At 40.1% G+C, this 16,883-nt stretch overlaps 1 protein-coding gene and 1 long non-coding RNA gene across 2 annotated transcripts in view; one reads left to right on the top strand and one right to left on the bottom strand.

Annotated features, from left to right (window-relative positions):
* LOC115276341 overlaps positions 1–16,883 on the bottom strand; it is a 248,056-nt gene that overhangs the window by 10,884 nt on the left and 220,289 nt on the right. The gene's annotated exons all lie outside the window — the stretch shown is intronic.
* The window catches only part of ZNF462 (zinc finger protein 462), a 138,793-nt gene that overhangs the window by 110,193 nt on the left and 11,717 nt on the right, over positions 1–16,883 (top strand). The window contains exon 11 of the mRNA XM_029920342.1: positions 2,124–2,347. Coding sequence (XP_029776202.1) covers positions 2,124–2,347 — 224 coding nt within the window. The remainder of the gene's footprint in view (positions 1–2,123; positions 2,348–16,883) is intronic.

Below are 16,883 nucleotides of genomic sequence, written 5' to 3'. Positions count from 1 at the left end.
TTTGGTTGTCACTGCTGGGGAAGTGGGGGTGTGCTGGCATACAGTAGGTAGAGGCGAGGGATGCTGATAAATATCCTACAATGTATAGTCTCATAGTCTGAGGCCAGGTAAGTCTTTACTAACAAAATGTCAGTAGTGCTACTACTGAGAAACCCTGGGCTCAAGGACTAGAATATCATACTATGGGCTTTCTCAAGGCTCTGGCTGGCTCATGCCAAAGCATTTTTCCTCCGATTACACCAAACCATGGAGCTGAATGGTTAGAATGCTGTTAAACATTTGCTATTCTAAGAAAATGTGTGGATTACATTATAATCATGTGTTTCTTAGCTGTCTGCTCTACTTTGGTTTAAAAATATTTATATTTCTAAATAAGCAACTGACTCTTTGTATAGGGAAAATAACATATGCATTAGAGCTCTGGGGAGTAAGAAGCAGAGACCACCTTCCACGCTTCCTCTGGCCAGCGTTTTGCTGGCCAATTAATCGCTGTATTCAAGGACTCCCAAGGCAATGACTGCCCTGCAGTGAGAATGTGGTGGTGGAGACTAAGGCCTGGCCTTGGGTGGGGAAAATTCCCCAGGGGTCAACACAGGCCAGCAACAAAGGGAGGGGGGGCTCACCGGGAGAACCACATCAGTGCACACAATACTGATGCTCTGGAAACACAGCTACTCAGTGACTCTGAGAATAAATCATGCTTTCTTGACTTAATAATACATTGCTGTTTCTAAATAATATAAGTATATGTTGTGTGCGTCCATTTGTAAACTTTCAGAGTCTTCTGAAATCCAGACACAGCATGAAAACACACGCTATATTTGATCCCTGCATAAATAGCACAGATTTTAATTTTATCCCAGTTATGGATATCTGGCGCGTGCGCCGATACTCTGGGCAGACTGGTGTGAAATTTAATTTGAGCAGTTAAACACAAGGGTGAGAGAGTGCAAAATAAACAAGCGCACGCATTTCCAGCCCTCCTGCATTTGGTATGTTAATGGGAAAAGCACCCAAATCCTCTCTCTCTTTTATTTTTTCCCTTGTGACAATCAGATTACAGATTGTCTGAAAAGGCACAAATCCTCCCTATCTCCCACGCTGCCCCGCCTCCCCCTGAATGTTGCCTGCAGCCATTTCATTTGTGATCTCTTCCTACTTAGAGCTGGAGTTTTAGTGAATGAACCTGTACAGGTCCTTTGTTTTTAGATTAGAGATCCCCTTGGTTTCAGGACAAGGAAAACAGTCTCCTTGAGAACATCTTGGAAAGGGGAAACAGGAGTGGAATTTGGAAATGGTAGGACAGAAAGGATTTGCAGTTGGACAGGCAGGGATGCAAATCTCAGCTGGCCAATGACAACGTCTGCAACCTCGGGAAAGTTACTCAAGAGCCCTGTTCCTCGCTTTACTAATTTGCAAAAGCAGAAGTAACTCCAGCCTAACAGAGTTGCCTGGGAGGTGCACAGTGGCGGCACATAGGTGCTTGGCAGCTGTCCAGTTCCTTCCTGCTTAGAGACATCTGTAGGTCTAGCCTAAGCAGCACTTTCTGAGGAACTGGGATGTGCTCATGGTTGCTGTCAGTAATCATTAATGTTGGCAAAGATGGCACCACTTATGTTCTTTTCTCCTCCTTTGACTGTCTCCATTCAGGAGTTAGTGAGCACCTTCCAGCCTGTCCAGCTCTCTGTAAAAATCATTCTGGGTATTAAGTACACAGAGAACTTTTGGTCTTACAGGGCACCTGGGTGGCTTGGTCAGTTGAGCATCTGACTTCGGCTCAGGTCATGATCTCATGGTTCATGAGTTCGAGCCCCACGTCAGGCTGTGCTGACAGTTCAGAACCTGGAACCTGTTTTGGATTCTGTGTCTCCCTCTCTCTCTGCCCCTCCCCCACTCACACTTGCTCTCTCACTCTCTCTGAAAAATAAATAAACATTTAAAAAAAGCCTACTTGTGCCAGAGGAAGGTGCTGGAGAACTGAGGGAGGGGCAGTGTGCAGGTGAGTTCACAGACACAGCCCCATGCAAAGCAGCAAAATTTCTTCCTATACTCCAAAGAAAGAACACATGCTTACTTTACCATCAGTAAAAATCCCCCCCTTTCCGTTCAATTTGTTTCCACAGAAGAGCGTGTCGTCCCCATTGAGGTGTGCCGTTCCAAACTGTCAAAATACTTGCAGGGAGTAGTTTTCCGCTGTGATAAGTGTACCTTCACCTGCTCCAGTGACGAGAGCCTCCAGCAACACATAGAAAAGCACAATGAACTGAAACCTTACAAATGCCAGCTCTGCTACTATGAGACCAAGCACACGGAGGAACTGGACAGCCACCTTCGGGACGAGCATAAGGTACCTGCCCTTCCTTCCCTACCCCTCTGCATATGTGGGGGTAGGGGGCACGCCTGGCGGGGAGACGGAGCCGAGCTTGGTCCCACCCACTGTGTGATTTGAACTAAAATAGTATTTAAAGTGAGGTTTGGTGTTTTTGCTAAGATGAAAGAAATACAAGGTCATTTTAGAGAATTGGAACACATAGTGGGATAAGGAAAATCACCCCTCATGCTACCACCCAAATCCAACCGCCTAACATTTTCTCTCTCTGCTGCCCACCTTCCTTTGTTGCATATCCTCCTGCCTGTACCATACAGGAATGTTGTGTCCTCCTTATGTTTTTTTTATTTAACAACCTAACAGGAATAACTTTTCCATATTATTCTAAACATATCGTCACAGGAATTGACAAACTTTTCCTGTAAAGAACCAATAGTAAATATTTTAGGCTTCACGAGCCAGACGGTCTCAGTTGCAACTACTCAACTGTGCCCTTGTAGCGAGAAAGCAGGAACAGACAAGACGTAAGTGAATGGGCACGATGGCTGTGTTCCAGTAAAACTGTCTTTATGGAAGTAAGTGGCAGCCTGTGCTATAGTTGCTGGCCCCTGTCCTGGTGGCCATGCCCCCTTGTCCCTTAGCCATGTAAGCTCTTTCCAGAATTTTGCTAACTACCGAGATCTTCCAAGGTATTGCTATTCGTGTCTAAACACTTTAAGTGCCGTAAAATACGTGTTTTATTTGGGGAGGAGGACTGATAAAGAAGTCAGTACAGAACTAAAATAAGGGGTTTGTGAAAAAACGTCTCTTCAGAGGTCTGCTGACCAAAAGCCAGAATCCTATAGGACAGCTTCAGAGGGCTTATTTGGCACACTGGGAACCGAGACCATTGCTTCTGATTTTGTCTCTTGCCCAGAGTGCAGAGTTAAGATTTGTATTTGTTTCATGGGAAAAAAAAAAAAGCCTACTGCACTGTTTTCTAATTAACCAACAAATCCAGCATATCAAGAGAGTGTTTACTTAAGGCACAATGAGGATCGCTTTTGATGGTTTCCTTTTTCCGTGATCTGTGTCTTCCTCTTCTCTGGCCTTACAAACCTAAGTTTTCAAGATGTTGGTCTGAGTCATCTGTACCCAAGGGTCACGGTTTTTCTCTGGGGTTTTGAGAGAGAATGCTGAGCTCTCCCCAACCACAGCGTAATGATTCCATGGTCACTTTTCTGCTTTGGAATGCATTCATCCTGTAAAGTGTCTGCCCAAAAATGAAAGCAGAGAAGAAAAGCCTGAATTTACCTCACTGAAAAACTTTCATATCCTTTCTTATTCAAACTTCCTGGGCACTTCTGCCCCCAAACTCAAAAGGAAAACTCACTCATCCATTTCAAACCAAGCTGTCTACATTTATGCACATGGATCTTATTTATGTCACCACCTCAGATCTTTCTATTATAGTGTTCAAGCCTTTGGGTTGGTATTTTGGGAGGAAGCAAACCCGGAAGATAAGTTCTTCTCTGGTGGTTACACAGTTGCTGTGCATCACTGGTGAGGTTAGAACCCTGTAAATGTGGAACTGGGGGCTTCCCGAGCAGGCGTGGGAGGCTGGGGCTTCAGGATACCCGTCAGGGAAATGGGCTGCTCTGGAAAAGAGGGGCCCAGTTTAGAGCCTTTGGAACCAAACAGACCTGAGTTTGAATCTTGTCTCCCCTATTTACTGTACCACTTCAGCAAGTCACTTAAATTTCTCTGTTCTCTGATTTCTAAATAGGAATCATTTTCTTTCCCAGAAGTGTGTGTAAGATTCAGTGAAGTCCTGCTGTATCCCACACTTTGGGACCCAGCGCGTTCCTCAGTCTACCTAGGAGCTGTGCTGTGGCACCTATCAGAGAGGCAGTTCTGTCCCCAAAGAGCTAAGGTGTATTTTAAAATCACTAATTCTATCCAGCATCTTCAGTACAGTCTTCGGTGTTATAATTTCGCTGTGCCATGTTATGTTCTTTAGTTTTACCCTTTCTCTTGGTTAACCAACTTATGAAGTCCAGTGAGCACCTAACTGAGGCTAAAGAACCGCCATCTCCAGCATACTTAATGACGCTCATCTCAGCCTCAGTGGTTGTTATGTCTACGAGCCTCAGGCTTATGATTATGGCAGCACTTTCTTTTCTCCATTTTCTATCCCTTCTCTCTAAATGAGTACAAAATGCGGTTCAGATTTTTAAAATAATTATCGAAATTGTTTATTTTACAAACGAGGATAGCAGTGCTGCTGAAACTGAAGTTTTGACTGGTAGGCAATGACACAAACTAGGTCAAAGTGGTCATTCATTGTGGTGACATCAGCATTTCTGAAAGGAGTGTAAGAGTGTTGATGTACAACATACTAAAGTGGAGTCTGTTAATAATTCAAATATAAAAAATAAGGACCAGAAGGCAAGAACAAGAAATTAAAGAACTGGAAAGGAAGAAATTAAACCACTTTTGTTCAGAGACAGTGTGATCTTTGTACATAAAAAATACAAAATAATCTATTTAAAAAGCTGCTAAGAATAGTAGTTTAGCAAAGTTGCAGGATATAAGGTAAATATTCAAATATCAATTCCATGTACATACTAGTAATGGGAATCTGAAAATGAAATTTTACAAAGATCATTTTGGGGGTGCCTGGGTGGCTCAGTCAGTTAAGTGTCCGACTTCAGCTCAGCTCATGATCTCATGGCTCGTGGGTTCGAGCCCCGCGTCAGGCTCTGTGCTGACTGACAGCTCAGAGCCTGGAGCTTGTCTTCGGATTCTGTGTCTCCCTCTCTCTCACCATGCGCTGCTCACATACTCTCTCCCTCTCTCTCTCAAAAATAAATAAAACATTAAAATAATTTAAAAAATTAAAAAGATCAATTTTGTTTACAGTAACATCAAAAAGAATATACAGATTTTTAAATTCAATTTTCCCTCCCATTCTCCAATTTTATTCTGTCCATGTTAATGCTCTTTAAACTTTTCTTTTTTTTCTTTTATAGTTTATTCTCTAGTTGGTTTCCATATAACACCTGATGCTCATCCCCACAAGTGCCCTCCTCCATGCCCATCACACCCCTTCCTCTCACTCCCTCCCTCATCAGCCCTGTTTGTTCTCAGTATTCAAGAGTCTCTAATGGTTTGCCTCCCTCCCTCTCCCCAACTGATATTTTCCCCTCCCCCTCCCCCATGGTCCTCTGTTAAGTTTCTCCTGTTACACTTATGAGTGAAAACATATGGTATATGTCCTTCTTTGCCCAACTTATTTCACTTAGCATGACACCCTCGAGTTCCATCCACATTGCTACAAATGGCCAGATTTCACTCTTTCTCATTGCCATGTAGTATTCCATTGTATAGATAAACTGCATCTTCATCCATTTATCAGTTGATGGACATTTAGGCTCTTTCCATGATTTGACTATTGTTGAAAGTGTTGCTATTAACATTGGGGTATATGTGCCCCTATGCATCTGCACTTTTGTATCCCTTGGGTAAATCCCTAGCAATGCTATTGCTGGGTCATAGGGGAATTCTATTAATTTTTTGAGGAACCTCCAGAATGTTTTCTAGAGCGGCTGCACCAGTTTACATTCCCACCAACAGTGTAGGAGGGTGCCCATCTCTCCACACCCTCGCCAGCATCTATAGTCTCCTGATTTATTCATTTTAGACACTCTGCTTAGTGTGGTTTTGATTTGTATTTCCCTGATGATAAGTGACGCTGAGCATCGTTTCATGTGCCTGTTGGCCATCTGGATGTCCTCTTTGGAGAAGTGTCTATTCATGTCTTCTGCCCATTTCTTCACTGGATTATTTGTTTTTCACGTGTGGAGTACAGTGAGTTCCTTATAGATTTTGGATACTAGCCCTTTATCTGATACGTCATTTGCAACTATCTTTTCCCATTCCGTTGGTTGCCTATTAGTTTTCTTGATTGTTTCCTTTGCCGTGCAGAAGCTTTTTGTCTTGATGAGGTCCTAATAGATCATTTTTACTCTTGATTCCCTTGCCTTTGGGGATGTGTCGAGGAGGAAACTGCTGTGGTTGAAGTCTAGGAGGTTGTTTCCCACTTTCTCCTCTAGGGTTTTGATGGGTTCCTGTCTCACATTCAGGTCCTTCATCCGTTTTGAGTTTATTTTTGTGTATGGTGTAAGACAGGGGTCTAGTTTCATTCTTCTGCATGTTGCTGTCCAGTTCTCCCAGCACCACCTGCTAAAGAAGCTTTTTTCCACTGGATACTCTTTCCTGCTTTGTCAAAGATTAACTGACCATACATTTGTGGGTCCAATTCTGGGTTCATTATTCTATTCCATTAGTCTGTGTCTATTTTTGTGCCAATACCATACTGTCTTGATGATTATAGCTTTGTAGTAGAGGCTAAAGCCTGGGATTGTGATGCCTCCCATTTTGGTTTTCTTCTTCAATATTACTTTGGCTATTTGGGGTCTTTTGTGGTTCCATACAAATTTTAGGGTAGTTTATTCTAGCTTTGAGAAGAATGCTATTGCAATTTTGATTGGAATTGCATTGAATGTGTAAATTGCTTTGGGTAATAATGACATTTTAACAGTGTTTATTCTTCTAATGCATGAACATAGACTGTTTTTCCATTTCTTTGTGTCTTCTTCAATTTCCTTCATAAGTTTTCTATAATTTTCATCATATAGATCTTTTACATCTTTGGTTAGGTTTATTCCTAGGTATTTTATGATTCTGGGGACAATTGTGAATGGGATCAGGTTCTGGATTTCTCTTTCTGTTGCTTCATTATTGGTGTATAAAAATGCAACCGATTTCTGTATGTTGATTTTGTGCCCTATGACTTTGCTGAATTCATGGGTCAGTTCTAGTAGGCTTCTGATGGAGTCGGTCAGGTTTTCCATCTTTGCCAGTTCTGATGCCTTTTCCTTTTGTTGTCTGATTGCTGATGTCAGGACTTCTAGCACTATGTCAAACAACAGTTGGGAGAGTGGACATCCCTGTTATGTTCCTGATCTCAGGGGGAAAGCTCTCAGTTTTTCCCCATTGAGGATGATATTAACTGTGGGCTTTTCATAAATGGCTTTTATGATGTTTAAGTAAGTTCCTTCTATCCCCACTTTCTCGAGGGTTTTTATTAAGAAAGGATGCTGTATTTTGTCAAACGTTTTTTTCTGCATCTATCAAAAGGATCATATGGTTTTTATCTTTTCTTTTGTTAATGTGATGTATCACATTGATTGATTTGCAAATATTGAGCCAGCCCTGTAACCCAGGAATTGATTCCATTTGATCATGGTGGATAATTCTTTTTATATGCTGTTGAATTTGATTTGCTAGTATCTTGTTGAGGATTTTTACATTTGTATTCATTAAAGATATTGGTCTGTAGTTCTCTTTTTTTGCTGGGTCTCTGTCTGGTTTGGGAATGATGCTGGCTTTGTAGAATGAGTTCGGAAGTTTCCCTTCTATTTCTATTTTTTGGAATAGCTTGAGAAGAATGGGTATTAACTCTGATTTAAATGGCTGGTAGAATTCCCCTGGGAAGCCATCTGGCCCAGGGCTCTTATTCATTGGGAGATTTTTGATAACTGATTCAGTTTCTTCACTGGTTATGGGTCTGCTCAGATATTCTCTTTCTTCCTGTTTGAATTTTGGTAGTGCATGTGTGTTCAGGAATTTGTCCATTTCTTCTAGGTTGTCCAGTTTGTTGGCATATAATTTTTCATAGTATTCCCTGATAATTGCTTGTATTTCTGAGGGATTGGTTGTAATAGATCCATTTTCATTTCTGATTTTGTCTATTTGGGTGCTCTCTCTTTTCTTTTTGAGAAGCCTGGCTAGAAGTTTTTTAATTTTATTTTTTCATAAAACGTACTCTTGGTTTCAGTGATCTGTTCAACTGTTTTTTTTTTTTTTTTGATTCTATATTGTTTGTTTCTGCCCTGATCTTTAATATTTCTCTTCCTCTGCTCAGTTTGGGGTACTGCTCTTGCTGCTCTTCTTCTAGTTCCTTTAAGTGCACTGTTAGATTTTGTATTTGTGCTTTTTCTAGTTTGTTGAAATAGGCCTGGATTGCAATATATTTTCCTCTTAGGACTGACTTTGCTGCATCGTAAAGAGTTTGGATTGTTGTACTTTCATTTTCATTTGTTTCCATATATTTTTTAATTTCTTCTCTAATTGTCTGATTGGCCCAGTTGTTCTTTAGTAGGGTAGTCTTTAACCTCCATGTTTTTGGAGGTTTTCCAGACTTATTCCTGTGATTGATTTCAAGTTTCATAGCATTGTTATCTGAAAGTGTGCATAGTTTGATCTCATTTCTTTTATATTTATTGAGGACTGTTTTATGACCCAGTATGTAGTCTATCTTGGAGAATGTACCATTTGCACTTAAGAAGAAAGTGAATTCCATAGCCTCAGGATGTAGAGTTCTAAATATACCTGTCAAATCCATCTGTTCCATCGTGTTGTTCAGGTCCACTGTTTCCTTAGTGATTTCCTGTCTAGTTGATCTATCCATTGCTATAAGTGGAGTATTAAAATCCCCTGCAATTAGCACATTCTTATCAAAAAGATTGTTTCTGTTTGTGATTAACTGTTTTATGTATTGGGGTGCTCCCGTATTTGGTGCATAGATATTTATAATTGTTAGCTCTTCCTGATGGATAAACCCTGTAATTATTACATAATACCCTTCTTCATCTCTTGTTACTGCCTTCACTTTAAAGTCTAGTTTGTCCGATAAAAGTACAGCTACCCTGGCTTTCTTTGGACTTCCAGTCGCATGATAGATATTTCTCCATCCTCTTACTTTCCATCTGAAGGTGTCTTCAGGTCTAAAATGAGTCTCTTGTAGATAGCAATTAGATGGTTTTGGTTTTTTTATCCATTCTGCTACCCTATGTCTGTTGATTGGAGCTTTTAGTCCATTTACATTCAGTGTTATTATTGAAAAATATGGGTTTAGAGTCATTGTCTTCTCTTTAGGGTTCATGCTTGTAGTGGTGTCTCTGGTACCTTGTGTTCCTTGCAACATTTCCCTCATAGGGTCCCTCTTAGGATTTCTTGTAGGGCTAGTTTAGTGGTGATGAATTCTTTCAATTTTTGTTTATTTGAGAAGACCTTTATCTGGCCTTCTATTGTGAATGATAGGCTTGCTGCATAAAGGATTCTTGGCTGCATATTTTTTCTGTTCATCACATTGAAGATTTCCTGCCATTCCTTTCTGGCCTGCCAAGTTTCAGTAGATAGGTCTGTAACTAATCTGATTTGGCTTCCCTTTGTATGTTATCGCCCTTTTATCCCTAGCTGCTTTCAGAATTCTCTCTTTATCCTTATATTTTGCCAGTTTCACTATGATATGTCATACAGAAGGTTGATTTAAGTTACGTCTAAGGGGAGTTCTCTGTGCCTCTTGGGTTTCAATGTCTGTTTCCTTCCCCAGATTGGGGAAGTTCTTGGCTGTAATTTGTTCGTGTACCCCTTCAGCGCCTTTCTCTCTTTCTTCTTCAGGAATTCCTATGATATGGATATTCCATTTGATTGTATCACTCAGCTCTTGAATTCTCCTTTTGTGGTCCTGGATCAATTTATCTCTTTATCTCGGCTTCCTCTTTTTCTATAATTGTGTCTTCTAATTCACCTATTCTCCTCTCTCCCTTTTCAATCCATGGAGTGTCCGCCTCCATTTTATTATGCACCTCATTTATAGCATTTTTTAATTTGTGACAACTATATTTAAGGTCCATAGTCTTTGTATCAATAGTTTCTCTGATGTCTTCCATGCCTTTTTCAAGCCCAGTGATTAATTTTATGACAATTGTTGTAAATTCTTCTTCATTTATGTCGCTTATTTTTTTTTTAAGTTTTGTTCCTTTTTTGAGACAGAGAGAGACAGAGCCTGAGCGGGGAGGGGCACAGAGAGAGGGAGACACAGAATCGGAAGCAGGCTCCAGGCTCTGAGCTGTCAGCAAAGAGCCCGACGTGGGGCTCAAACCCACGAATGTAAGATCATGGCCTGAGCCAAAGTTGGAGGCTTAACTGACTAAGCCACCCAGGCGCCCCAACTTATATCTGTTTTGAGCAATTCTGTAGCTGTGACTTCTTCCTGGAATTTCTTTAGAGGAGAGTTCTTCTGTTTCATCATCTTGGCTAACTTTCTGTCTCTTGTTAGTTTTAAAAGCTTGTTATGCAGTCTGCACCTGTGAGTGTTGCTATATTAAAGGAGGCTCATTGACTGTCCGTTCAGGAAGTGTTCTTTTAATGGTGTCCCTTGGTCTCTCTTGTTGTGCCTTTGGTTACTTTATTTCCTTACTGGTATTGATATTTGGGACTCTCCACCATGTGTACTTTGGCTTGTTTCTTGAGGTAGCCCTATGAAGCTGTCTTCTTAGCAGACTCTGTCTCTTTTTCTCCCAGACTCTGGCGGTTGTGTGTCTTATGGCTTTAGTCCTTTGTTTGAGGGATGCGGGTTGGTGAAAAGTACAGAGCTCTCTACTTCTCTGCCATCTTGCCCCTCTCTCTCTCTCTCTCTCTCTCTCTCTCTCTCTCTATATATATATACACACACACATATATATATATACACATATATATATATATAATGTTCATTTATTATTTTTGAGATAGAGACAGAGCATGAGTGGTGGAGGTGCAAAGAGAACCCAAAGAAGGTTCCAGGCTTTGAGCTGTCAGCACAAAGCCTGATATGGGGCTAGAACTCACGAACTGTGAGATCATGACCTGAACCAAAGTCAGGTGCTTAACCGACTGAGTCACCCAGGTGCCTTCAAAAAGAATATATTTAAGAGTAAATTCAATGGAAGAACTTTGAAAGCTGTACACTGAAAATTATAAAATGCCATTTAGAGTAATAAAAGAAGTAAATTAATGCAATATGTACTGTATTCCTGGATTAGAGGACTCTGTATCAGCAGTACTTCCCAAATCAATCCACTGATTCAATGTAATCTCTATCAAAATCTCTTTTCTGTGATAGAAATTAGAAAACTGATACCAAAATGTAAATGCAAAGGGCATAGAATAACCTAACCAGTATGAGAAAAGAACAAAATTGGAAGACTTCACTCTTCCTGATTTCAAAACTTACCTTAAGGATCCAGAACTCAAGAGCATCAATGATACCAGAAGAAAGTCCAGAAATAAACCCTCCTCTATGTGGTCAGCTGATTTTTATCAAAGGTACCAAAGTAATAAGGAGAAGGTGGTTCTTCATCAGATAGTGCTTATTGGGTTTTCCACAAACAAAATAATGATCAATGACCCTTATGTCCCTCCCAACACAAAAATTAAATCAAAATGGATCATAAACTTCCATGTATGAACTGAAATATAAAACTTCTGGGAAAATAGTAGAAAATCTCCTTTGGGTTAGGGGAAATTTTCTTAGATATTATACAAAAGCCATGGGATTTAAAAGAAAAAGATCAGTAAATTACAGGTCATCGAATGTAAATTTTTGCTCCTTGGAGACACTATTAAGAAAACAAGAAGGCAAGAAACAGTTTGGATGCAAATATTTGTAAAATCATCATCTGGCAAAGGATTTTAACCAAAATACACAGAACTTTTACAACTCAATAGTAAGAAGGTAATAATTCAATTAAGAATGAGAAAAAAATTTGAATAGACATTCAAATGGCTGTGAGGATATACAAATGGCAAGTGGTCACATGAAAAGATGCTCAGTAAGATTCCTCATTAGGGAAATGCAGATGAAAACAACACTAAGATACCATTACCCACCCATAAGAATGACCAAAATGAACACTGATAGTGCCAGGGGTGCCTGGGTGGCTCAGTTGGTTAAGCATCCAACTCTTGGTTTTCACTCCGGTCATGAGACCAGGTTTATGAGCTCAAGCCCCACATTGGGCTCTGTGCTGATAGCTCAGAGCCTGTTGGGATTCATTCTCATTCTCATTCTCCTTCCCTCCCTCCCTCCCTCCCTCCCTCTCTCTCTCTCTCTCTCTCTCTCTCTTTCTCTCTCTGTCTGCACCACCCCCTCAAAATAAATAGACTTAAAAAAAAGACTGATGGTGTCAAAGTGTTGGCAAAGTTGTGGAAAAATCAGAAATCTCATATATTGCTGGTTGGAATGTAAAAAGACGCATTCACTTTAGTGCATTTTGCCAATTTGTTTAAAAGCTAAACATACACTTAATCATCTCATCCAGCAAGTCAACTTCCACATAAAGTGGCTGGGTAAACAAACTGTGCTATATCTGTACAATGGGATACTACTTCTCAATAAAGAGAAATGAACCTACCGATGTACATAACAACATGGGTAAATCTCAAGAACATCATGTTTAGTGAACAGGAGCCCGACATGAGAGATCACATGTTCTATGATTCCATTTATGTGAAACTTCTAGAAAAGGCAAACTATGGAGACAAAGCAGATCAGAGGTTGCTTAGGACTAGAGGTTGGGAGACTGGTTGCAGAAGTAATGAGGAAACTTCTCAGGGAGACAGAATTCTTAAACCAGATTGTGCTGGGGCTTGCACAAATGCATGAAATTACTAAAACTCCCTAAACTATTTATTTAAAACAGAGGACTTTTACGGTGAGATTTAAGTTTCCCAAGACCCGACACATATAGTAGATCCTCAGTAAATGTTAATGTCCTACAGGCTTTTTTTTTTTTTTAAATAAACTTGATTCTGGGAACAGACAGATCTACAAGATGCTGGAGATCAGATTATTGTGTTAACTGCCAAAAATAAAGTATGCAGTAGACTTTAGCAATTGTTTCTAAATTAAGGTTTATTTTTTTCCCCAGTAAGACTATGTGTTGAGTGCATTGCTCATCATACTCTTCCACTGATAGCTTAGGTGATTTTGTGTGGTGGGGAGAATTTATGGAAGAGAATAAGAGACACCATAGGGTGTATCTGTAGTCAAAAGAATTTATCAGAACTGGACATCCAAACCTGGACTTGGGAATTCCTCCTGCAAACACCCACAGACCTCAGGAGAGTCTCTAAAGTTGCTACACTGTATCATTCATGGACTAGACAGAATATTGGTACAGCAGGAAGGATCCTTGAAGTCAAATAAACCATTCCACTTAAGCAGCAGATTCCCAAGCACGCCGGCTATATGCTGCCGTATTTATCCTCGGAAGCCAAGGTGAAGTAGAAAAGGGGTGACAGCACCCTCATTTTTCATGTGACACACAGCATCTTGTCTTCCCAGCCCTTTATCTTTGCACCAGTGAACAAAGATTCACTCGCAATCTCCTGAAATCTAAAGTAAACAGTACAGGAGGCTATCTGAAATTTTATTTTTTCATTCTTCAGCTCTGTGTTTCCAACCTCAGTAGGCCTTCTAGAGGTAGACTGTTCTATCATTTCAATCCCTCCCTCGTCTGGTCGTTCCCTCCCTCCGTCTCTCTCTCACACACAAAATGAAGTCCTGGATCAGTAGTGCCATTCATTAGAAACACTGGTGAAAGATGAAGACAACATTTTAAGAACCATGAAGTCATGAAAAAAAAAATACCTTGCTCTTCTCACTTAAAAAACACATTTTTTAGAAAGAAAGTTTAAGTATATGCAGTACCTTGTTAGTGTTCTTTATGGTTCTGAAGTCTCTTTGCTAGTTTAAGGAACATAAAAATATATTATCTCTAACTTGGTTTGCTCATAAAATTGTCATGTTCGCTATATTAAATTTAGAGGGATAGTCTATTCAGGCAATACACATTCACTAATTGAATTTACTCTGAAATGTTTTTAATTTTTTATACAAATGGAGCCTCAGGCGGCTGAACTCTAAGGAACTCGTGTCTCTTCCTCTTACTTTTTGCCAGTTTGAGGGAAGCAGCAGAACATTAAGCTCAGGAGGAATCCCCAACATTTTAGTTATGCCAATAAAATCGTTTGGCTTTCTGGACTAGTGAAATCCACAGTGGCGAAAAAGCCACATACAGCATTTGTGTCCTGCAAAGGAAATGAGAAGAAACAAAACCAAAGAAGAACCTTCCCAAATTATAAAACACACGTTTAGCCACAATTTCTTTGGATTGTATTTCATTTCAAAACTTAGTACCAGCAGCTTTATCAAGTAGATATTTAAAGATGTTCTCTGCCTGTAGCTTTTGAAACTGTCCTCTAAACCCTTCCAAAGTGCATTGTTCCTGCTTCCAAGGCCGCACAAGACTGTTCTTCCGTGGTTAAGGCACCTAGTTCATCCTGCTTCAACTTAACAAGTTTAACTCTTGTTTCACTCATCCTGCTTAACTCTTAACAAGTCTGTCTTTCCACCATGTTACTTATGTGTCTTTTCTTCCATGTCTAGTCATACAGTACCCTGCACACAATAAAGTATCTGGTAGCTGTGTGCGAAGTAAATCAATATATGATTTAAGTATCTTGCTTGTTCATGTATACAAAATGTGGCAGCACTGACTGCATCTTTCGTCCCTGGAGTTCAAGTTTAGGAGATTGGCAACAGCTCATTTGGCCAGTAACAAAGTTCTATGACAAGATCTTAATAATGCTTCTCACTTGGTTTTTTCAGTACCTGTGACTGCAGTTATCCCCAGTTCCTCCACATGGCTTGGTTTTGTCTGGTCTTTTGCTAAGCTAGGTCTGGCATGTTTTCTGCTTCTGACTCAGTGATTGCAAAAGAAAGTAGATATTCTCCTTGGCCTCTGTGCTGCATACTCTCCTGGGTTCTTTTCTATCCTTTATTCTTATTGTTCTTAGAAAGGTTTTTATTTTGAAAAAAAAAATCTCAAAAAATTCTACTCCTCTATCCCTGTTAAATTTTGCAACATGATAGAGTCACAGTACCTTTTTTGGCCTTTCTCTTGTGTTCAGTCAGGATCTGGGGGGTGTGGGTAATTTTGCATATATCTAGGTGATTTGCATTATAATGGGGAAAGCTGCAGCCACAGCATCTGAAGATATGAGTTCCAATCCCTGGCTTTATCACTTGTTTAGTTTGCTTTTCTCATCTACAAATATGGAAGGTAACACATCTCTCTCAGAGTGATCATAAGGGTTTAAGGGATACCTGTGAAAACACCTAGATTAGTTTTTAGTATGTAATAGATATTTGGTAAAAATTGAACAAAATCTTTTAGAAAATGTCCCGTCTTATTCTCATTAGCCAGCAAATTTTTATCATTGGGTACAGTATTATGAAGTTCTTTATACTTTATGATCTCTCATGGTTTTTATGTTACCAATACATTCAAATAACATTTACTGTGTGTCAGCTCTATGACCGACCTTATACTCTACGCTGAACATATAAAGCTAAAGAAGCCGTTGCTACTCTGCAAGAGTTTACAAGCAAGGAAGTAACACAAGCTTAAATAAAGGGCCACAAGCCAGCATGTTAAGTACTGGAGAGAGGTCTCTACAAAATAGGAGGGCAGCACAGTGCAAAGCAAATATGGTGTCATGGCTTCTCTTCCACAGAACGTTAATATACGTAGCTGAATGTCCCTTCTAGAAGCTTTTCTGGGAGCTCTGATCGAAATGCTCTGAATTCAGATGAATTCTTACATCTTTGACCATTGTCCTTTAAGAAATCAGAGACAATGCTGTGCTGAACCTTTCTCCTACTGACTTTATTCCCATTCTGACATTCAAAGATAGGCAAAGATCGCTGGATAGACCACCTGATGTTATTATTATCATTTTTAATGTTTATTTTTGAGAGAGAGCACAAGTGGAGGAGAAGCAGAGAAAGAGAATCCAGCGCAGAGCCCTACACAGGGTTCGAACTCATGAGTGGTGAGATCATGACCTGAGCCAAAGTCGGATGCTTAACCAACTGAGCCACCCATGCGCCCATAGACCAACTACTGTTGTAAGTCAAAGGTTGACAAACCCCAAATCTGGCCCACTGCCTGCATTTATATGGCTTACCAGCTAAGAATGGTTTTGATATTTTTAAATGACTGAAAAAGAATCAAGAGAGTAGTATTTCATGACACATGAAATTATATGAATTTTAAATTCCAGTTTTATTGGAACACAGCCATGCTCATCCATTTCCGTATTGTCTGTGGTTGCTTTCAAGCCACAGCAGCAGTGAGCAGTTGTGACAGAAACGAGATGGTCCCGAATGCTTGGAATACTTGCTTATCGGACCCTCTGCACAAAGTTCGCCCACTGTGCTGTAAGGCCTTTAAACTCTTTATAGCTTTACACATCCTTGGGGTGGGACTGAGATGGGCATTTCTGAGGTGAGAGGCTACTTTTCTGTGTTCTCCGGTGTCACTTCTAGAAATAAGAATATTTGCTTTGGCCTTTCTTTGTAACATGAACATTCAAGGTTAGGTGATGTGAACATCCTGACAGAGTGTCCCTCTTGAAGGTACAAGTATTAAGTAAGAAGGAGCAGAAATTCTGGAAACATGAAGGGATTTTTCTTCATCGTGATCTCCCTCGTTTAATATAAGTAATCTGAAGACAAGGGTGTCTGATTTCATTCTTTCATTAACCAGCAAGTTTACATCAGTCTTTCCTGTAAGACCGAGTTTGCCAAAATAGGACAGTATGAAAATGCATGTTCAAC

The sequence above is a fragment of the Suricata suricatta genome, chromosome 13 (genome assembly GCF_006229205.1).
Source record: "Suricata suricatta isolate VVHF042 chromosome 13, meerkat_22Aug2017_6uvM2_HiC, whole genome shotgun sequence".
In the NCBI taxonomy this organism is placed as follows: Eukaryota; Metazoa; Chordata; class Mammalia; order Carnivora; family Herpestidae; genus Suricata; species Suricata suricatta.
This window is presented reverse-complemented; position numbering and strand designations above follow the sequence as displayed.